Below are 23,337 nucleotides of genomic sequence, written 5' to 3'. Positions count from 1 at the left end.
TCCATCTTTTTAACAATCACAGAAAAATATTTTATTCCATGCGAATATTTATGAATATTACATATTTATATATATACGAATATTACATATTTATGACAGAAAAATCTATATTTATACATAGAATATTTATAGAAATTTAGAATATTCAATTTATTAGTTAAAAAAGATACTATACAACCGAAATGCAGAACGAAAGGGAAACTAGAAGAAAATTTGTAGATCTTTTTAATATTTTATTTCATGTAACGCCATATCCAATTTGTAAATTAAGAAAGTCTGGTTCTTAAATACAAAGCATTTTGAACGATTCCAATAATGAGACGAATGACGTCATCCAGCATAAATGACACGCTTCGTTCGTGACTTCTAATAAAAATGATCCCTGAACTGGGTCCAGAATGCAGGGACCAAGTTACTCGTGTTCGTGGCGCACTCCGATCGTCCGGTAACACAAGAGGATCGATGTGTGCGCCGGAGGAACGGGTCGTGCTGTTAGTAAGCGACAGAAGGTGGATGGAAAGCATCATTCAGATGTACCTCCTAAGTGCACGAAGGAGCCACGAGTCCGGCTTTATGATAGTTATTAATATCAAATAGTCAGCCACCGTGCCCATTATGGACATAATGGGACGCCATTTTTTGCCGCGACAATGAGGCACCCCGTTAAACACTCGATGTGTTTGCATTATTCACGCGGATGATTAAGCTCCGTTAATATATCCAATGGCAGTGAACGCCACGAAACAAGAAGATACGTGGAACGCGAAACAGAACTGATTTTTATCCAATAAGGATTTTTAAATTATTAAAAGATATTTAATTGCAGATATTATTGACATTGTAAAGGAAGAGATCAGCTACTGTCCTTACTGCTACAATAATTTCTAATTTGGAATAACTGCAAGCAAAATAAAAAAAAATTCCCCGATTTTCAATCCGGTCACATTTATTTTTACTGCCTGGAACCGAATTTTATTTGTTAATCAAAAACATACTAGGCTTGTTGAAGTTGAAGTACCATAAATAACCTGGCAAACCAGGTAAGGAAGTTTTTGTATTATGGAAACGAATAGTAGAAAATCAATGGTGGTGAGCGTAACACTATAAGTCATTGTCGTTAGAACAATGCTGTAAAGTTCCACATAAATCTTCAGGAGGAACATAAAACAAGTATTACCAATAAATTACAATACTAAGGAATTATTATTATAAAAATAAATTGCTTCATCTTCGAAATTAGTAGAAACTGGCAATTTTATGTACTATTCGTTAACTTACTTCCTAGTTCGATTGTTTTTAGTCTATAATAATTAAGCAAACAGAACAGTGGTGTCAACAGAGAGGCAAGCTGAAGAGAATGTTTTCGCTTCTAATTTGTGGTCTTTATCGAAAAACAAAGATGAAACCAGTACTTAGTTATACAATGGTTAATTTAGCCCAAGTTAGGTGATCTCCTGATCCGTTGACTTATTTCAGGTATTGAAATGGGACATTCACTGTTTGAAAATTCGAAACATTTTCTTCCAACGGTTCCCAACAGTAGCAAAGATTTGTTATCCTACAATAGATAAATATGTAAAACAAATTTTCAGGATTGGCATTATTAGTTTTGGTAGCTTAGAAAATTAGCACTTACTAGGACCTTTAATCCGGAACCTAAATAGGTAACTGTACAAAATAATAGTTATCTCCAAAGTAACCTGTTCCTTCCTAAGTTTCTACAGCTCTCTTAGATTTTATTATGATCAAGTACCCATCGATTACTTTCAACGAAGAACTTCACCATGCCTGATTTTTCCGGTTTTACCAAATCGATTCGCTTGGAAAGAGATATTAAGGAAGGAAAATGTCGGGGAAAATAGAAGGAATGTGAAGACTAGCTGAAAGAATTTCGACGCTGAAATATCGAAGTATTTAATTATAAGGCTCGAACACGCGAGCTTCCGCGTCTCAACTCGCGAGGATATTACGCGATACCCGGAAGCGCAAAGAAAAGCTGGAAACACCGGTGCGTCTGGTGTAATTAATCGACGTTGTAAGTAAGTAAAGACGGTTAATTGGATAAACGAACGAAGGAGGATGGAGCGTCGCGCGATTACGCGTGCATACAATTTTCGAGATGGAGGTTAAACGTTGAACGAGAAGATTTCCTCCTCGTCTCTCCGTGATAATTTATAAACGAGTGGTTCGCGTGACTCGTCGCCTTCCTGGCCGGCTTGATATTTTTCCACTAATCATGCAGATACGCAAACTCGCACGAATGCGCGTCTCGCTCCGCAATTAGAATCGAGCTTCGCTTCTGCCCTTTGAGGGTGAAAAAACTGGCTGAATTACCGATCGAACAGACATATGACAAGGTTTGGGAAATATTGTGATACGCGTTAACAAATAGCTTAAAAAAGAAGCAATAGGATTACAGATTATGCTTGCCGGGTAGTCGATTCCAGACTAATCTAAAGATTAAGTGTCGTAATCTAGAGATTAAGATTATACGAGCAAACAATGCTCGATGTTTTATTAAAAGATCTGTTTAAGAATCATGACACTCGTAAATACTAGAAAATTCACAAAATATTCTCCATCCAAGTCGTCTTTCATAGTCAGAGACCTCTCTTCAAATAACAAGTGCATCACGATCGAAATAAACGAAATTGGACTAAGGGACGATTTATGAAAAATCGCGTATTAAGAAATAGCCTGTATCGAAACTACGAAACTTTGCAAATACTGAAAAATCAACAAAATGAAAGTGTCTAACAACCACCCTCTTGAAACTCCCGCGCCCAACTCCTGCAACTCCTTCGTCCAAAATCGCAACACTCCCAGCGACCCGCCAATATCCGCAACCATTCGAAAAACCTCTAAAACGTGTTCCACGCGGAAGACCATCGAGCGTCGAGGTCGCAACATCCCTGATGTCATCCTCCCACGATAGGCGTGCTCACGAAGGCGGAGTTCCGACATGCGCTATGCCGTGTTTCCCGCCCATGGAAACCGGCTGGTTCGGTGAGAGGCCAAAGTGAAGCAGCAGGCCTCCAATTGCCAGTGATGCGATCGTCGCCAATGGAACGCTGGTATCCACCAGAGAACGTCCGCCACTGGCGGAGCTTGTGCTTGCATCCACCGTATAACAGCTGGCCTTCAGTGGGGGTAGAGGGTGTTTCCAACGAGCAGGCATCCGAGGATACACGAACTCTACCGTGCGGTCGTTTCCAAGTGCTGAAGCGAGAACGGAACCAAAGAGAAACAGAGAGGGTACCGGTGAGCAGAATGATAAAGAGAGAAGAAGCGAATGACGGAACAAGGAGAGAGGGCAGGTTCGTAAACGCCGAAATCGGCCGAGCTGCTCCTCGGCGGGAGCCCAGTGCTGACTCTCAGTCCCGCTGTGTACGCAGCAAGGAACGCAACGGATGTTTCACCCTCTATGTTTGGCCGCGTTTTGAAGACATACACGCGAATCGTGTTAGTAATCGTTATCGTGTACTCGTCCTCCTTCGTGATAATCTAAAGATGTATGAACATACGCTCGGTGTTGGTCGAAGAACGACTTCGACGTAAGTGGAACGGAGCAAGACTATCGCACGAGTAAACTCGTGTTTATTGCTGAAAACGCGCGAGACGGAATCGTCTCACGGACAGTTCGCTGGGTGTTCGCACGGTCGCGATTACAAAGCGTGGAAAGAGGGAGAACGTGTACGAAGACTTCGGAACTGACATAATTGGCGATTAAATGCAGTGAGTCAGCCAAGCGACGAAGATTTAGGAAATAGAAACGACAGACAGATGAAGGAAGAGGAGAAACAGTGAACTGAAGTGAAGTTGTATAGACAGTGTACTTTACAGTGATTCCCAAGTGTATGATTTAAACTAATAAAGCTATTCTTCGAGGAACGTTTTAAAACGTTTTCGTCCATCAGAAAGAGACGAGAAGTTGGTGTAGAGGCATGAACTGGTATCTGAACTGATCGACACCGCAACTGCAACCGTCTCATCCATCACGATGATGAACGCTTTCCTGGATGGTGTGTCCTCGCACCCACACCACCTGGCCAATCTGGGCATCAAGCTATCACCCAGCGGAGGTGATGCCACGGACGCTGGTACAGGTGTGCAGCCGGCACCAGGTGAAGCTCCGTCTCAGCAACACCATCACTTTCACCCCCAAGGCTATCCCCCTCATCATCCCCATCCGGCATCGCACATGGCGCCGCACATGGGACACCACATGAGCCATCATCCTGGATACGCGGCTCGTGATTTTCTACTCCGCCGCGAGCACGAATTTAACGCGACCGCGAATCCGACCACACCGGAAAGTGGTCTAGGATTGTTCACACCGTTACATCACGACGGGACAGCCGCAACGATGCAGCAGTTTCCTCATCATCCGAGCCAACATCCCCTGGCAGCGAGTCACTACCCAGGACACTATCCCCAAGATTCGAGATTACCGCCTCATCATCAGTATTTAAGTGCTCCTCATCTGACGCCAGCGTCGATCCATCATCAACAACATCCAGCCGTCAGCCATCCGAGCCATCATCCTCACGGTGCCTTTTTAAGGTATATGAGAAGCAACGGAAGCGGCGGTGGCGGAACCAGTGGGGTTGCAGGCGGCCAACGGCAAGAGATGTCCTGCATGTGGGTAGATCAAGATGCGCCCGGACCCGGAAGGAAGTTGTGCGGTAAACTCTTCAACTCCCTCCACGATATCGTGACGCACCTCACGGTGGAACACGTGGGCGGTCCCGAGTGCACCACGCACGCGTGCTTCTGGCAGGGATGTTCGCGTAACGGCAGGGCCTTCAAGGCAAAGTACAAACTTGTTAACCACATAAGGGTTCACACCGGTGAGAAACCCTTCCCTTGCCCGTTTCCCGGCTGCGGAAAAGTCTTTGCCAGGTCTGAAAATCTCAAAATTCATAAAAGGACGCACACCGGTAAGTGATGTACATACTACATACCTCCTCTTAAGACTGTATCAGTCGATAGATATCAGTTCATCTTTCACAAGTATGTTTGCACTTGTTACTTGTTAGTTTAAAACGAAACCTATAATTTCTAGGTCTTTTGACAGATTCCTTCCTAACCGTTTCGAATATTTCAAAGAAATACCTCCAATTCCTTGTAGAAGCGTTGTCATCCGATACAAATCAATCGCGATACCAATCCTTTCGTAACATCCTGAAATTCTACCGAAGCTAGATGATCGTGGAAAATCGAAATATAAATAACTCACGACAAATTACGCGCCATGAATCATAGCCGGATATTGGCTGGTTAGAAGGAATCGAAACGATGGGAACCTAATTAATTCGGGAACGATCTCCTACACCGCGTGCAAGAGATAACGGAAGGGACACCGAACAAAGAAAGGCAATGAAGTCGATGGAAATCGGTCGATTTCCAGCTACAAAAGGGTTAAACGCGAGAGACGTATAAATAAACGGCCCAAGCAGTTACTATCGCCTGCCCCTCCACCTTCCCCTATCTCGGCTCATTTTGGTCCAGCCTTCGCTTCATCCATGAAACGCCCCCGGCGCCTCGAGTCGTTTCAATATAATCAACCGGCTGTTTACGATGACAAGAATTTTTCGGGGCGCAATTAAGAAATTACCGGGCCATATATCGTAGCGTTTTATGCCCGCGTCCCTGGACAATGTATTTACATATGGTTATATACACACACGAAACGAAACCACCAGCCTGTCCCATTTGCTCAGGGCCCGACGGATAGACGCCAGGCGTCCACCCAGCCACACGGATCTTTCTCTCACGACCGGCTGCTGTTACGAGATTCCTTTCTGGACAGTCACTACTAATTTCACCTTGTAGTTTTATTGTCCGTCCGTTACCACGACGACCGTGGCTGCGTGCTGGAGCAACGTCCTTTCGTTTTTATCCCTTCGTTTTTCATTTCAATTTATCTCTCTGGAGGAGAATACGCTCGTCTCGCGGACGATCCGCTCCGCGATTCGGTTTCTCGAAACGCCTCGTGAAACCACGGGGACGCGTAAATCCATTAGCGAGTGCATCTGCCGCTAGACGGACGTCGTTACTTGATTATACTTCGATATAGTAATCGAGGGGAGATTTTCTCTTCTTCGTTCTTGCGTAGAATGATTAGCGTTGTATTTGTTGTTTTTCATTCGAGAAGGTTTAGAAGCATTTTAGATTTTTTTGGCAGAGGGGTTAATGCGATTGATGTAGTGAAATTAATGTAGGGAAATTATAGTTGGAAGGTTCCATGGTTAGAAGTGCGGGCTCTTTAATGATCAACGCCGCGAGCGAGAATTCAATTAAGGGTCTCGGGAACGTAATATTGTATCGCTTCTGATCGCATATTTTAGCGTACCAACGCTTCCCCAGTATTTCCGTTCGCACGGATTTCACGCCAGCAGCGTCTGTCCGCCCCCGTGTATCGCACAGTGCGCTTCTATTTCTACCTCGAATCGAGCTATCTGTCGCCGTCGCCTGTCAATCGTACGTGACTCGCGCGAGCTAAATCTCCTTCGACAATTGCCAGACGAAATCAGGTGTGTCTCATATGATCTTCCCTAATACATCAACCATCTTTAACGGATTATAATACTATATGCATCATACACTATTATGTAACGTATCTATAATGCGTTAGACTACATATTATTACGTTATACACCGTTTCGTAATTGAAGAGCAAAAGCAAACAGACCAAATGTTATCTGACTCGAAGGAAAGAAGACATTCTTATATCGATTTTTATTAGGAACAAGAATGTCATTCATACACTTGATTCTTCGTCTTTCTTTTTTTTTTTTTTTTATTCTCGATCCAGAGGATGGAAATTTGAAAATTCTTGTCACGCTTTTGCACAGACTGGAGAGGTAGGCTGACTGTGAAGAAAGAAATCAATTAAAATTCATTTAGTTGGCGCGTTGGTGAACGAGCATGGTCCTCCTGCGAGCCCTTTCGAAATAAATTGGCATTTTCAAAAAACTTTCCACGCACGGCTTCACGCTTTGTTTCCAGGCGTTCCCCGTTTCACGCGCGTGTACGCTCACGATGCCCCTTTATTGCCCTCGCCCTCCACCCTTCTTTCATCGTTCTGTGCCGCGACCGGCGCACAAAAGCGACTCGACGCTGGAATTCTTTGTTTTTTATCGTGGAAACACCTCGGACAAATATTTTGGCTCGCGCGAATTCACCGGTGTTACGCAACAATCTCCGTGAACGGGCACCGATGTTATCCGCCCATTTTACGTAGAACACAGAGGTTCCTGTATTTGTACAAACTTGAAATATACAAAACTAAAGAAAATATACAGAATATTGAAAGTAAACTACTCGTTACAATATTTAGAAGGTGAAATAAATTCGCCACTTTTGCCTGTAAAACTATTCTACGCAAATATCCGCAATCTATAAATAATTTCCAAAAAGGAAAAAGTTCCGGCGGATTATTTTACGGTAGAAGTTCTTAAATCATTCTCAAAGAAGCATCTCGGTGAAGAAGTATCCGCGTTCACAAGTTTCTACAAGACTTTAATCCGCCGTTTCCAAACACTTTCTCGCCGTTCTTTCTCCTCTTTAACTTAAAGATCTAAGCTCTCCTACAACTCGATTTAAAAGCATAGGAATATCCAAATTCAGTAATAGATATAACATAAGAATTAACATCCACCAAAACTCACTAGTTACTCAATTACTTGACACGACGGATCAGATCCGCGGGCTAAAAAGACATTACCCTGTAGATTTAAACATTAGACTCAGCTAGAATCAAACATACGATAATCATTTATTATTCACGTTATAGTGAATAATAAAGAATAATTTACTTCTAATTCTCAATAAGAATTGATTGTAAATTACTTACAAATAAAAAAAAAAGTATAGGAATTACGATACTTTGATGTAACGAGAATGAATTGCAGGTGTGCAATGGCCGTTTACGCGAAAACACCGATGATTACGCACTAACACATTGGCGTCTCGTTTCGTGCATTATACAAAGTTGGACAATGATCGCGTGCGGGCGGGCGTGCGTTAAAAACCGTCGGGCATAAGGAATGCTCCTATTAATTCGCAGATGCGACCCGTTGGAACGGTGTCAGCCATTAGGCACAAATTGATATGCATTATAAAGAGACTATCCTCGTCGACAATGAAGGATGAGACGAGAAAAGTAGACAGAGATAGGAGGACAAAAAAAGAAGAAAAGATAGAAAGAAGAATAGCGTTGTAGCGCGTCGAGTCTCGTATATGCCTGTTACGAGTCGCGACGATTGGTCGGATCGACAATGGTTTCCCCCTTGGACGAAGCGCCATTGGTCAGGATTTTCGGGGGGTTAGAGACGCCTTGAATAAGGGGATGATACAGGATGAGTCGTTGCCGGGGGTTGTTGTGGAATAAGCGTTAAGTAGGGACGAGCGTGTCGAAGATAGAAAAAGGGGGACTGGTCCGAGTAAATGGCTTCGCCACACCGACGAAACGGAACGATTGAAAATTTCCTCCCGTCCTCGTAGACGAGGTCGACACGCTCGTTTGCATGGGAAGAAATTTCGCTAAGTTGATTGTCTTCGCTCTTCTCGCTATTTTGTAAATGATCCGTGAATCGTCTTGTTGAAAGTACTGAAAGGAGGATCGAACCTGAAAGAAGGATTGATTTGGACTGTTGCATGATTTCTACGAACGATCAGAAGCATCGTTATATTGGTGGAAGTTACGAAATCAGGAAGAATCCTGTTATCTGCATGTGAATGAAATCGTTACCACTGAATGACAAAATCCGCAATCACTTAGTTGCCAACCCAATACAAGGGAAAACTCAGGAAGGTCGCGTGGAATTTTTAATTCGGGAAAACAAGGACAATCGGAAAGGTATTGTACAAAAAATACTAGAAATATGGTAGGGAGATTTATATAAAGAGAAATACGTATAGAAAAATAGATAAAACATGTTCAAAGGGATTCAGATAGACGTAAAGACTTACGCGTATAAGAGAAACTAGTATTGTAGAAATTGAAAAAATAACCAGTGTAAGAACATGAAATTTTTTTCATTTGTAAGTAGTTTACAATCAATTCTCATTGAGAATTATAAGTAAATTATTCTGCCGTGGTACTATAACGTGAATAATAAATGATTATCGTATGTTTGGTTCTAACCGAACCTAATGTTTAAATCTAAAGGGTAATGTGTTTTTAGCCTGCGGATCTGATCCGTTGTGTCAAGTAATTGAATAACTAGTGACTTGGTGGTTGTTAATTCTTATGTTATATGTATGATAACATGAAATGACACGGAAGAATGAACGACCTCGAAGGTTAAAACGTGGGGGGACACGAAAGAATAGGAAGCGGAAGGACTCTCGGAGAAAAGAACGAGGAAACGATGCCAGAAAGCAGGAGGACGATATTCGTGGCGGCTGAACGGCACTCTCAGGAAATCGGCGACGATCGACGACACTGTAAAGCTCCGTTCCACGGGGAACATTGTAAGTCTCTGGTAACTAATGGCGGCGGCCGGTGAGATCGGTATCGGAGATGCATGATCGGATTTATGCGAGGCCAATATGGAAAGCCGTGCCGGCTATTGTGATAAGGCGGCGTGACGTCGACAGAAACACGCTAAACCGACCTTCTTCCTCCCCTCTCTTCGATTAGAATCGGGATTCCAGAGGCGCATACAAATTATTTTATCGATATCGATACATATTCGCCAGGGATACATCTACCGGCGCGACAGCTTTGAATTATGAATATTAACGTTGCACGGTCTTACTTGCAATTTCGTAAAGACAATTAATTACGATACAAGTGGCTTGTTTAATGGGGCGAAAGAAAATTCCATGAATTCTCTGGTGATCTTTCGATGGAAATCGATCGAGACACGGTACGCAAAAGGATGGCACGTTTTATGCTTCGGACACGAGCGGTTTTCGAACGATGACAAGGCGCGATCTATCGAGGCGAGACGCGGAAAGCGCATCGACCGCGCGAGATTATCGTAACGGCGACTCATCGAAATCTTTCCGCGTGAAAGATCGATCTTGGAACGAGCACGCTTCGATGCTCGATCCTCGGCTCGTTCGATTCGAAGATGAAACGCGCGTGGAAGGGCACCGACGGCCACGCGAACGAATAATCCTGGCGATCGCTAGCGACGACGACGGTGATCGATAATCGGCTGCGTTTAACGTCGTTCGGCGTTAACTGCTACGATTTCGAAACACCCTGTCAGCGTTCGTTCCCGATCCTTTCAATTACCCGTTTCGTAAATCAGTGTCGTGAAAGAGAGATCTAAATCGAAGGTAAATTGTCCGGCTTATCTTGATTTGCATATCGACCGATCGGGAATTTCTTTAATGTTGAAAGCACCACCTCGACGATTTTACAATCGACAATTTGACAAGGTGTTTATAAATGTAACCGTGGCTTAAGGATTCGGAGAGAAGGCCAGCACTTGCTTATCTTTGACATGATATATTTTCATTATAAAGTTAACCTGAGATAAATCGAGCACGATTAAATTGATTTTTCAAACCTACTGTAAAATAATAAAATTGTCACGTTCGAACAAAAATCTCTATCAAAATTGCGGATAAATCAAACATAGTCAGCTTAACTACAACAATGTATTATGATCCGGTTAGCTCGATATCTGGAAGCTAATATGTAATAAAACTGGCGTTGTCAAGCGCCGTACAACTACTTACTTTACTCGACCAGCTATCTATTTTCAAATTTTTTAATTATACCTCAGAACGCCTATGCTTTCTAATGGAAAATTTAGAAACGCGGTCTGCTGATTATTAATTTACAAATCTCGATACAAATCACGCGCCATCAATACCAAAGCGTCCGGAAACCTATGAACATCGTATCGTATAATACGTGTCAAAGTATTTTTCCACAAGGCGTCCAAGAGATATGACACTCGACGTGAATCGTCAAGACGTCTGACGGTGGATGCTGAGGATAAGCTCGCGGGTCGATAAGGGCGAGACAGTGTTTCGCGCGTGCACGGCTCGAAAAGCTTACCACCAATAAAAAACCAGCCCTCAGGTTCCCTGTTTCTACCGCGTGGCTTTTGTTGTTCAACCGCCTACGCCTTCATCGATCGGTACCCGACACCGGTCGTTCGCTCATCTTTGACAGCGCGGAACGCAAAACGAGAGATACAGCCTGCCGGAAATGCGCTCTGTCGGCCCGTTGTTGCTGCGAAAACGTGTATCTTTAGAAACGCGACGGCGTTCCTGCGAGACCATCGATATAGAATCGCGATAACGATTCCGGTCTTCTTGTCCGCCTCGATTCGTCCGCGCAACGCTTATGAAAGGGAGAATTATATGCTGTTGGAAATAATTACGGGTTCGTTAGGAAGATGACGTTATCGTTGAGTATCTAGGATTGTGAAAAGCGTCGGTTACGATATTTAGAACGTAGGTTCGCTTGAAATTGAGTTATTTCCATATGTCTTACGTCGAGTACCGTAGCGAATATTAGTTGCTTAAAATGTGTTTTCTATCTAGCGGCAATTTCTCATGCTATCGATGTGTTCTTTTTCATCTTTTACTTAGTGAGAATTCTTAGGTAAAGTTCTTATATAAAATATACCGTGGTTAATTTTCTTAAATATATACAATCCACTTTCGTTAGAATTTACAATTATTAATGAACTGCTGTCGGTCGAGTCCACTTATCTGAATGTCAACTGCTGCAAGAAGTCAGTAGGGAAAATCAGTGAACGATTATATAAAATTCCAGTTATATCAACTGTTTGTCCTCCTACAGTTTCCTTCGTAGGTTTTAGAAGCTTTCTAATTTTGATTTTTTAAAGATGATGTACAGGATCCGAACAAGTGACATGTAAAAGCGGACACGACTACATTCCTTGTGGAAAAAATAAGAAAAATATACGAAATACAACCTTTTCATTCTCGGCTTGGTTTTCGGCAAAAATCGGGTTTGAAAATTTATCAAACGTACCTGAACACGGCTAATTTCCGACTGAACAGGATTAAAATTTGTCCGAAGGCGTAATTTTCAAGAAAATAGATCGGCCTAGTACATGCGTAAGATAAACCTTCAAATTTCTTTTCCTCGGAAAGAGAACGTCTGAGAAATTTTACATTTTCAACTTATTTTCACACACAGAATGACCTCCTGACTGATTACCTGATCCTGTCCAGTCCGGAATTAGGCATGTTCACGTATACTTGACAATTTTCAAACCGAATTTTCTCGAAAATTAAGCCGAGAATGGTAGAATTGTATTCCATACTTTTCTCTTATTTTTATACGAGGAATCGCCTCCTTCCCACTGTTACATGTTATTCGGACCCGTATAGCTTTCATTCGTTCCTCCATTCATTTCAATAAAAATAACACGATAAGATAAAGATAAGACAATCTCCTACCATGTAACAATTTTCCTCAAATTCCTCATTATAACAAGTAGAATCGATTTTCCAAGACGTGTAACATCCTTCCCGCAGTCAATCAAAACAAACTTCTACTGTACCAAAAAGGATTCTTAAAGAAATACAAAACTGGAATCTTTAGATGATTCTGAAATTCTTTTCTCACAACAAAACTCTCAAAAGTGACACGGTCAACCTTCAGCTTCTTACACAAAATACATCTTTCTATAGGTGGAGAATGAAGAGATCGGGCCGAACGTAGAATCCTGTGCAGCTTATTGTACGGTAGCCGAGCACTGGTAGTTCGCAGGGTCATTAAAAGAGGATTCATGCGTCGAAATCTGCGGCTGGGCTGCATCGCGAGGCCCCGGGGGCCGAACTGCGTATATTATTTGAAACTGATTTGGACCGAAAGATTTGTTGCAAAAGCTCACCGCCACACGAGAGTGGGCAGAGCTGATAGCCGCTGGCGTTCTTTCAGAACGTCGTAACCGTCCCGAGTCTTCGCCATTCCCGGCCATATTCCTCGCGGAAGGCACGTTACACGCCTTCAACCTGTCGATAATCCCGTTCAAGATCGCGGTTTAAGCCTCAACGGCTCTATTCCGAAGCGGTTCGCTTTGACGGCAAGCTAGTCAACAGACTGTCGAAGAGAAAGATTATAGAGGTTTATGTATAGAGGATGGTTGGTCGGTGAGGTTTAATGACGAGATGGTTCGTTGTTGAAACCGTCGAGTATATTTAAAATGATTAAATAAATTAATATACAGCATAAAGCCAGCGCATAAGTCGTAAAATAAGATCGCTAATGACTCGTTAATTAGATCGCTGATAATTCGTTGATAACTGAACTCTTCGGTTGCGTCCGTTTATTTATGCTGATCGGGGGAGAGGGAAAATTTTAATTCAAGTTTATTTGACGGTTGCACGTAGCGACGACATTGTCTTACCCAGAGTTTATTTATTATTACGTTATGTGTCTCCTAACGATATTGCTATTCCGAGGCAAAACAACATGATTTGAATTGTTTCTAGCTCATGTGCCGCTACAAAATCAACGAGCCGATCGAACGAGGGAAAAATTGTTGCAAGGCTTCTCGGAAGTTTAGATAATTTTTTTACTTATGTGAGACTTGGAGGTTACATCGCCTGTCTAACATTTTCCCTTGGGAAGTTAGAAGATTTTTTATTCACGCGCGCTTTGGGAATTAGATCGCGTTTAACCCCCTGTTAGGAAATGAAGAAATTTTTGAATTACATATCTTTTTACCGTCAAAAATTTAAAAGAATAATATGTCAGTCCTAAGAGTTGCACGATGTCTCCATGATCTCCTTAAAACGTTAGAAATCTTTTTACTTGTTCAAATTTAAACGAGATTCCGATAGAAAAATTCAAGATCGTAGGATCAACCGAGTACGCGAGAGGATGTCTCGAAGTAGATGCAATCGAAGATTCAAAATTCTTATAACAGGAAGAAGAATATCCCACGTTCGTAAAAATTCCAAAGTTCCCATAATTTACACCACTTCTCCGATGGTCTAAAGGCTGCACGAGCCGTTCTTAAACGACAATATTCGTCACTGTCGCCTTAAGTAAATTAGTATTATATAGTAAATTATTTAAGTATAAGTAAATTATTCCGGCGTGGTACTATAACGTGAATAATAAGTGACTATCGTATGTTTCATTCTAGCTGAATCTAATGTTTAAATCTAGAGGGTAATATCTTTTTAACCTGCGGATCTGATCCGTCGTGTCAAGTAATTGGGTAACTAGTGGGTAATCGTAAACTTAAAAACAAACAGTCAGTACAATGATACGTCCGTGCACTTCGGTGCAGTTTAATCGTCGTTCGAAAGCGGACGAAAAAGAAAAACGCGATATCGCAGGGTCTGTCCATTCGCGTTAATGAACGCCAACTACAAGGAACACAGTTCACGAAGGCGGAAGCGGCTGTTGATACAGTTAATGGTGCGCGTCAGGGCTTGATGGACAAGCAATGGCGATCGAAAACGAAGACGGAAGCGTTGGTTGTCTCGGGACACCACGCGTGTCCGTTTTCGGGACGCGAAACCCGCGATAAATAGATACACCCGTGGCTCGGTTGATTGGCTTCTAGAAAAACAGAACCGGTTAATTATTGCGTCGATCGCACCCTTTCGCTCTCTCGCCACTCTCGATTCAGTCAGCTGAAAAAATAACGAGGCCACGCGCGAGCTTCTTCCCTCTTCTTCTCCGCGCGCACGCCGCACGCTCCCTTATCGATTCGCCTGGCCAGAGAATTTCTTCCTTGCTGTTTCTCGGGTATTTATGTACTTACGTATGCGCAGAAAAGTTACATTGCATTTGAAGATCACAAGGGATAGGTCGATTGTCTAATTATAATATTAATTCGTAGCTAGAAAGAAGCGTTTTAATATGACGTAGTCGAAAAGTAGGAGGAGCTAAAACAGGGTTTTAAATTATGTCTCTAAAAAGTTCTTCAAGTTTCGCAATGTACATGTCAAAAAGTTATATGATATGTTTTACATGTTTTAATATAATATATTCATTTCGTATTATTTAATCGTTATAGTATTTACATGTTTTATGGCAATCGATATTTTTGAAATATTCAAGAAGACAGAGAAATTTATGTTTTATTTGAAGCTGAAATAGGAAGAGAATTTTGTATAAATGAAATAAATTTATCGACAAGCGTATCTTTCAAATCGGTCTTGTGAAAGACGAAAGAAACTACGATTCGTATCATGTTGCTCCTTCATGTTCTTCACTTGTATTTTTAACTCACCGCCGGGGATCGGCCACTGGCAATGTTAATTTCCACAGTTGAAGAATCGGAAGAACGAGTAAAGTGGCGTGATCGATTGCGATCTTCAGATGTATTAGTCTGTTGCACACTTTGCTTCACAGTGGTTTAATTCACCTCTTGGAATCGGTATAACGAGCAAAGATTAATTGGAAACGTATCTTTATTATAAAATAGAACTGAATTGAGATTAGATGTTATCAGCCGCTTAATGCAATTTAAGTAAGCTTCCTTGATAAATTAGCACGCGTTATTCTATTCTACATTTCCGTTACATCCCGTGGTAGTATTAAGCGATCGCGATTCGCAATTCACGAGCAATTAACGGATCGAGACAAATGGTTAGAATGGAAAAGGATCGATAAAACCCATGCGCATCGTTTTCCATTAAATTACCTCGGGGTGTTCCGGTTACCTCCGGATCCCTGGCTCTAGTAGCCGTGTGTCACGTTAGTTCACAATTAGCGTCGCGCGGTTTCGAAGGCTTCTCGTCAAGCTGCAGCGTTAATGAGAAACCTGTTTGTCACGTTCCCCGCGAGCCGTTCATTCAGCCCGCCTCAAACCTAACCGATCTTCGCAGCCCTCCTCGATCTTTATTCTCGCTCGAATGGTCAACTTATCGAACGTTAAAAATTACCATCGCTGACGTGACACGAGGTACCTTTCTGTAGATTTACCACTGAATCGAATTTTCTTTCTAGAAAAATTTTGAAAGAACATTCTCTGTTTGATGTTCAATCACACAAAACCACGAATGATCAAAATTACCCCTATCGATGGTTCGTTTCTGTATACATTGATTTATAGCGAATCTTAAACTGAATTCTCTTGTCCACTGAAAATCGATCGAATAGATCGATTCTGGATTACGCGAGACACTGACGCTAAGAATGACTACTTCTGGTAATTCTTAAAACGTCCTGTCCAGCTTCCAACGACCGAACGATTCATGTATAAGGCAAATCGCTAATGTTAAAAGTTGGCACCGATAATGTAACATAGGAGACGTAGATTTCTTGAAAGATTCTGCTCCAATATTTTCCATTTAACTGCGAATTACGTAAGACATCTTTCACAATTGCAGCTTTGCTTACGCAAATATAGTTCCCACCGGAAATAGGATATTATTGGAGCGTTTTCCCAGTAAATCGGATTAAATCCAGCCGAGAACAAGCGGTCGCGATGATCGCGCGAGTTTTCTGCTGACGTAAATGCGTAGGTGCAACGTATCGTTCGTTGTGAACAACGAGAGAGGAAAAAGAAATCAAACATTTCTGGTTATCCTCCGCGCGATGGGGCTGTTCGACGAGAAAATAACTCGAGATATCTCCCTTCTAAACCAGAGACGAGAGAACACTTTTTCCTTTTTCCTTCTACCTTCTGGAGTAGCTCGTTTTCACGAGAGCTGGCAGTGGATTACGATCGACCCGCTGGTAAAATAACGACCTGAAAATTAAACGGTGCTAAGTGACCGTGTGTTATTCTGTTTGCGAGCAGGGAGGAGGGGGATACGCTCGAAAAAGTCTGCTTAACGATCGTCCGACTGGCCGCTTCCGTTAGTTAACAAGCGATATTTTTCTGCTGCTGTCTCAGTGGATTCAGGAATTCACCGCAAGCAAAAGATCGAGAACCACGTTCGATGGAGAGCAATGGTCCAGACGGGCAATTGCCTCTAAATATTGTTCTCAAGTTGTTTCTCTTGTACAACGATGTATAACACATTGGATCCGGAGACTTGCATCGACCGTACAATTGCTGCATTCGTTGAAATAACTAGATTCAGATTTTCTGGTTTTACGGTTAGCAAAAGTATGCCAGTGATTTTTATTGAGACAGAAAAGCAATTTCATTTACTCTTCCGTTCAATGATTTTAGATCTTAGTATTTTTTACTACTTTCATTAAACTTTCATTGCTTAGTGCAGATCGACAACTTCAAATCACATGAATTTTTTTTAGTAAATTTCTTAATATATTAATAGATAATACTCTTTATTGTATCAAGTCGCAAGTTGAATAATCTTCTAACGACTGTTTAATTCCCTTATATCAATACATATCCTACGATTTTCTAGCACAACTGAAACACTCACAGTTAAAGATATTTCGATCGCATCGCTTATCGAACGTATACTTAAGGGATGAAACTTTCTCCTGGACATGTGATCACAAAAATACGAATCGTCGCGGCAACCTGTTAATCCACCATTAAAATACACTTAATTTCCGCTATTCATCGGAACCATTCTCTCTCTCTCTCTCTCTCTTTCTCTCTCCCCAAGAATTCAATTCGTTCGACACATACACACGCGCCCAAAGAGGACAAACCCAGCCTTTCACCGAAGAGGTTGGCTGGTCCTTTTCCTTCTTCCATCGTGGAAGTAACAATGACAGAAGAGAGTAACCGAAGACGGGGTAAATCACTGGAACGTGGATGGTTGCCACCGCGGGTACGGTAGCTCCGTGCGTGGAATAATGCGTATACCAGCTAAACATGGCCGCGACACAATGACGATCATCGAGAAAATATCGAGTGTCCGTAACATTATACTTTTTTACCGTTTAAATGGCAGCATCGGCATCGAGACCTGGAACACCGACTCCTGCGTGTCGTTTCACTTGCCTCTTTTGCGCTCGAGAACTCGCGTACGCACGCTTCTCTCGCGCAATGTCACGGGACACCAGGTATCCGGATCGTCCGGACACACCTTGGGAAGTGTTTCTTAGCGAGATTCCACGTGGCGAGAATAGACGTATCGTTTGCAATAGCAGACGGTGGGACGTGGTTTTTGTGATTTTCGAGGATTTCTTGGTTTGACAACGTTTGAGGGAAACACGGTTGGTTTGCCTTTGGATTGCAGGAAATTGGAGTACCTTTGAATTTGTCCATTGTGGATCTTGCAACGATATATAAAATATATTTACCATTCTTTTGATATTGTGATTAGAAGATATTGAATTTTGGGGTGGGGAAATTACGGTTGAAAAATAAAGATATCTCAATTATTATGATTCTTGGAACTTCTGGTTTGACAGCGTTGAGGAACAGTGATGCTTCATCTTTTTTTGAATAATATAAATTCGAAATATTTTATGAATTTTTCCGCGTATATAAAGTGTCTTAAAATATTCACGACGCGATATCAAATTTTGGATTAGAACCACAATGGAGAAATGTTCTGTGTTCGTCCGATATGAAACTAATCGCTGGTACAGATCAAATTCATCTTCACCGCGTGAATCCTTTTATAACGCATCGTCACGTTTATCGTCCGAAACTGTCAGTTCATCCTGCACGCTATCGACATCCATATGTGACGTTTCACCTGGTTCAAAGTCAAAGGTTCGTCCGGATCGCGTCAACGGGTCTCGTCACTTCATCCTTTCCACCAAACAAATTTCCCACAGTCAAAATCCCTTCGTGAAACCTCGCCAAACTCGCACAACCAGAGAACTAGAAGAAGAAGAAGAAGAAGACAACGAAGAAGGGTCGAGCGGTTGTCTCCGTGGTCTGGTAGGAAAGGTCGAAAAAGGTGGAGGAATAAACGCGAAAAAAAAATAAAACGGAGAAAATGGAGAAGGAGAGAAGAAGGTACGAAGAGAGGGAGGAAAAAAGAGGGAACGAGGAGAGAAGAGCAGAGAAAACAAAACGGAATTACGGCCTAGCTGCGGTGGATGATTTAGGGGGCGAGGGTCGCGGGTCGAGACCGGGCTCTGGAATGCTGGACCCTCTTTCTCTCCTCTCCTTTTCCATCCGCTCTCTTCTCTCCATTTCCTTTCTCGCTTCATCTTTCCCTCTTTTCCTATGCTCCGTTGGAATCACTGGCGGAGGAGGATAAAATGATAAGGGACAAGGATAACAGATAGAACATTTACATAGGTCGTTAGTGCGAGCGCACGCAGGGACCTTTCTTCTCTCTTTCTCTTTTACGTGTACCAACGATGTTCGCTTGACTTTTGGCACTGGAACCCTTTTGACGATCGTGGGACCTTTTATATACACGCGTGATCCTCGTGAATATCGTTATAACAGAGTCTGTGATCTTATCGTTTCCAATGAATATTTGGACCAAGAATATTTGGTGACTAAGAATATCTTGCAACCTGATACGTATTATATACGCTCGATCCTTGCAAATACTGTGATCTTACGATCGGATTTTCTTATCGATGATCTCATTTCGATCAAAGGTCGATCTGGTCGCTTAAAATTCTTTAAAATTTGTAGAGGATTTGTAGAGGTTGGTTGAGTTGTTGTAATGACGAGATAACTCGCTGTTGAAACTGTCAAGTGTATTTTAATGTGATAAATAAATAATACAGACAATATTCGCTAAGACGCTCGTACTAACGGATTCGCTAAAGACAGCGTGTAAATCGCTAATAAGATTACTGATAACTCGTTGATAACTGAACTCCTTACGATCGCGTCCGTTTATTTACACTGGTCGGGGGAGAGCCGGAAAATTTGAATTCAAGTTTATTTGACGGTTGCACGTAGCGACGATATTGTCTTACCCAGAGTTTATTTATTATTACATTATGTGTCTCCTAACGATATTGCTACTCCGAGGCAAAACAACAATATCATTTGAATTGTTTCTAGCTCATGAGCCGCTACAAATTTATCAAAAAGTTTCTTCTACGTATGCTCGTTTTTTGACCAATGTACTAATGCCGCGAGATATATTTACGAGGATAGAAATAATTCCCAAGGGACTTGGCAGAAATACCAGGAATACCAGAAGGAGGCATCCCGAGAATGCCACGAATCTAGTTCGTAAAGGACGCAGGCTTATCTAGATCGCGGACCGAGCAACGAAATATAGTCGGGGGCTGGAACAATTATGTAAGTGGTTGATGCTAGGCATAATTTGTCGTCGAACGAATTAAGAGTTTAATTAATATCGTGCAGATTCCACTAACCTCTTGGCAATGTTTCGACCTTGGAACCTTTGCTTCGTTCCTTAAATTCGAGACGAGACTTTTGTGTTCTATATTTTAAAGAAGCAAAGGACTGGACAGGCGCGTACTGACCCGTAGAACCCGTTAAAAGTCATAGAAATACGCGTCTGGTTCGAAGTCGATCCTTCTCTGGCATCTGTATTATAATTTAATTTCGTAACCCGACGCCGTGTACCCTCCGGTGAGGAAATTATCAGAGGCCATGCTGCACGTTATTATTTTCTTGTACGAATCTCTGACACGCTTCTGACGCTCCAAGAACCGAAGGGTTAATGCGTTGCGCAACTTCCAATCCCTTCACGAAAAGGATTCTTATGATTTAGGCGGACCTTTGGAGCTTCTGAATGTGAGTCTTTGTTCCTTTACAACGGGATTTTGAGATCTGGTCCATATTATAATTAAATTCAAGAATTCTTCTTTAGCCATTTTTCTACTTCCATCGAATTCCACGTGAAATTTAAATTCCTCTCGATTAAGAGAAATGTCATTTTCCCTTTTTTTAATACTTTTATCATTTCCATTTCCCAATTAAAAATGGAATATCTAATAATTATCATCGTTTAGCCATCTGATATCTGCAACTGCAGATATCTCTGTAGCGGCGCATGAGCGAAGAAAGTTCGAGTGGAAATGGAAAATTCGAATCTTCCAGAGATTCATATTATTGTATCTTTGAATACTAACGATTGTTTTAGTTTACAAGGTCTAGAAGCAAATGAATTTGGGACAGATTGTTGTAATTTTCTTGTAATTTTCAGCAGGAGTTATATTGAAAGGTCAATTTTTTGTGGTAACGTCGATATAAATATATGAACTTGCTCCCTAAGAGAGAGTATTGTTGTTCTTTATTCCATCGGCATAATAACATTGAGCGAGCGACGATTATAATTGACATACACTATCTGTTGCACTTATACTGATTTTAATACATAAGACTATTACGAATTCATTCACTCGTTTCTTTATCAAACAAATCTACACGTTTAATCCACCTCATCTCTTTGGTTGATCGATCACGCTTTCCCATAAGAAACGTTCGCTCTGCACGTCTTCCAGCACCAAAACAAATTCTCATTTCACAAGTTCCCATAGGAAACGTATCAGCCTAAACTTCCGCTTTTGAATAGCGATCTTATATCGTGCAGCGGATGCAAGTGCGGAACTATGCGAGTCGATCTCGGAAAAATGTCGGGTAGAATCATTCGTTTGCAGGAGAGAGAATTCACGTCTGGAAAGCGCGGGCGATAACTATCGAGCGAGTTTGTACACGTGTTAAAATCGCGGAGCGCGCCTTACCGGACCCCCGATTACGTAGATTTATTGCCTGTTGCGGCGCAATCAGTAGAATGGGTTGTTAGGCAAAGCGCAAGAATCGGTGCCGCGTATAGATGACGCAGATTGCGTATTGTTCGCGGCTAATTAGGATGCGAGCGGGCGAGGAGAACGGTAAAACGTGCGCGAACCACAGCCTGAAACGGTTGGTCGTCGATCCGGGCGACCTGACTCGCGTGAAAATTACGGAGGAAACCGAGGAAGTGCCCTTTAATTAGAAACGTCTTAAAATTCAGCAACTTTCTTAAATCGATCTTAATCAAATTGATTTTGATCCTTGCGAACGTAAATGCGATCTAAGATTCACTTTTAGAAGATTCGAAAGTACGCGTGATTAAACAGAGGATCATCGAACGAAGACAGTATCGCGTTTCGGGGATTGGCAATTCGAATGACGAGTTACTAGATTAACGGGCTAAAGTATAAATGTTTTCCTGGTTCTTGATGTTCAATTTATTATAATAAGATTGCAATGAAATTTGCTTTGCAGTCTTTTGTAGTCTTGCTATGGTAGAAATGTTTTCTAATGAGGCAATATCAAAGTTAGTTTTTGGGTACTTTGAAACCTCGCGTATGTAACTTTTTCCTTGGAGCATTTTATATTATCTCGGGTCTAATATGATAGATGTGGACGAAGATCTAACACGGGCTGGATTTTGAAACGCGAGGCATTAATCAGAGCCGGGCAAAAACGCGCCGGGAGAACGTCCAGGCGTCGGACAGCGAAAAGTCTCGATAAATAAAATTCCAGCGTGAAACGACACGCGAGCACGCCAACGGCGTATCAGCGATAAAAAGACACGCGCGGTTCGAATCTCACGCCGGTAAATGGAGGCCTGTGGCGAGATTAGAATCCAGCTTCCGCGTACGAACTCTATCCGCTTGTACGGGCAAACGACCACCGAGGTATTTTTATTCGACCGTCATTCGTCAATCATTCATTGGAAAGGATTGCACGGGTTTTACGAGTTTCTTTCCATCATAAATCCTAAAATCATAGTGAAGAATCGTTGCGCAACCGATGGCGAGACGATCGTCGAAACGTTTAATCTCGACGTTCACCGCGATGGAAACCAACCTTCGATATCCCCATAAAAAGAAGAGGCGACTGTCGACGAACGAGAGGAATCGAAATAGAGAAACGAGTCATGGATTCCCATTTACGAGCAGACTCGTCCATATACGACATTCCTACAGTTCGTTAATCATCGCGGGAAATAATTAACAATCAATTAAGATGGTCTCCAAGTTGTACCAAACGAAACCCAGAGATCGAACACGCCTCTTTACAGGGTTTGGCTCGTTGAGGGAAATCGTTTTGATTATTTCTTCCAAATCAAATTATAAAATTCAAATAGGAATCCTATCTATAATTTCTCTAGTTTTCATATTTTACCTCAAGTTATATGACACAGTCTAATGGCTAGATACTTTCAATTGAACAAACAAAGACAAAGATGATACGAAGGAAATGATGGAACCTTAGTTTTCTTCAACTTCCACGCGGTAAATAAGATATTTTAACAAAGAATGGTAGAAAACCTCATGAGGGACGATTGAATTCATATTGTTTTTTTTTTTCTTCTTCTGATAACGAAAGTCACAAAACTTACGAAACGACCTAATAAATAGAAAAAGAAAGAAAACGATCGTAGTATTTACGAACAGTCCAAGCCTCTAATGGTTTCGATGCGGTCGGACGCGCGCGTACCTGTCCGCTCGGTGCGTGTGCACGCGTGTACGAGCTATCCTTCATGCGATTCTTGCGTGTTCCCCGCGTCGATGCATACACGCACACCAACGTACCAGTCGCTATCATTGCG

General features: G+C 42.0%; 1 protein-coding gene across 1 annotated transcript in view; it reads left to right on the top strand.

The window, feature by feature from the left end:
- Positions 1–3,398: 3,398 nt before the first annotated feature.
- LOC122571597 (zinc finger protein ZIC 4-like) overlaps positions 3,399–23,337 on the top strand; it is a 37,271-nt gene continuing 17,332 nt past the window's right edge. Inside the window, exon 1 of the mRNA XM_043735555.1 lies at positions 3,399–4,940. Coding sequence (XP_043591490.1) covers positions 4,001–4,940 — 940 coding nt within the window. The 5' untranslated portion in view covers positions 3,399–4,000. The remainder of the gene's footprint in view (positions 4,941–23,337) is intronic.

The sequence above is a fragment of the Bombus pyrosoma genome, linkage group LG10 (genome assembly GCF_014825855.1).
Source record: "Bombus pyrosoma isolate SC7728 linkage group LG10, ASM1482585v1, whole genome shotgun sequence".
Classification (NCBI taxonomy): domain Eukaryota; kingdom Metazoa; phylum Arthropoda; class Insecta; order Hymenoptera; family Apidae; genus Bombus; species Bombus pyrosoma.
This window is presented reverse-complemented; position numbering and strand designations above follow the sequence as displayed.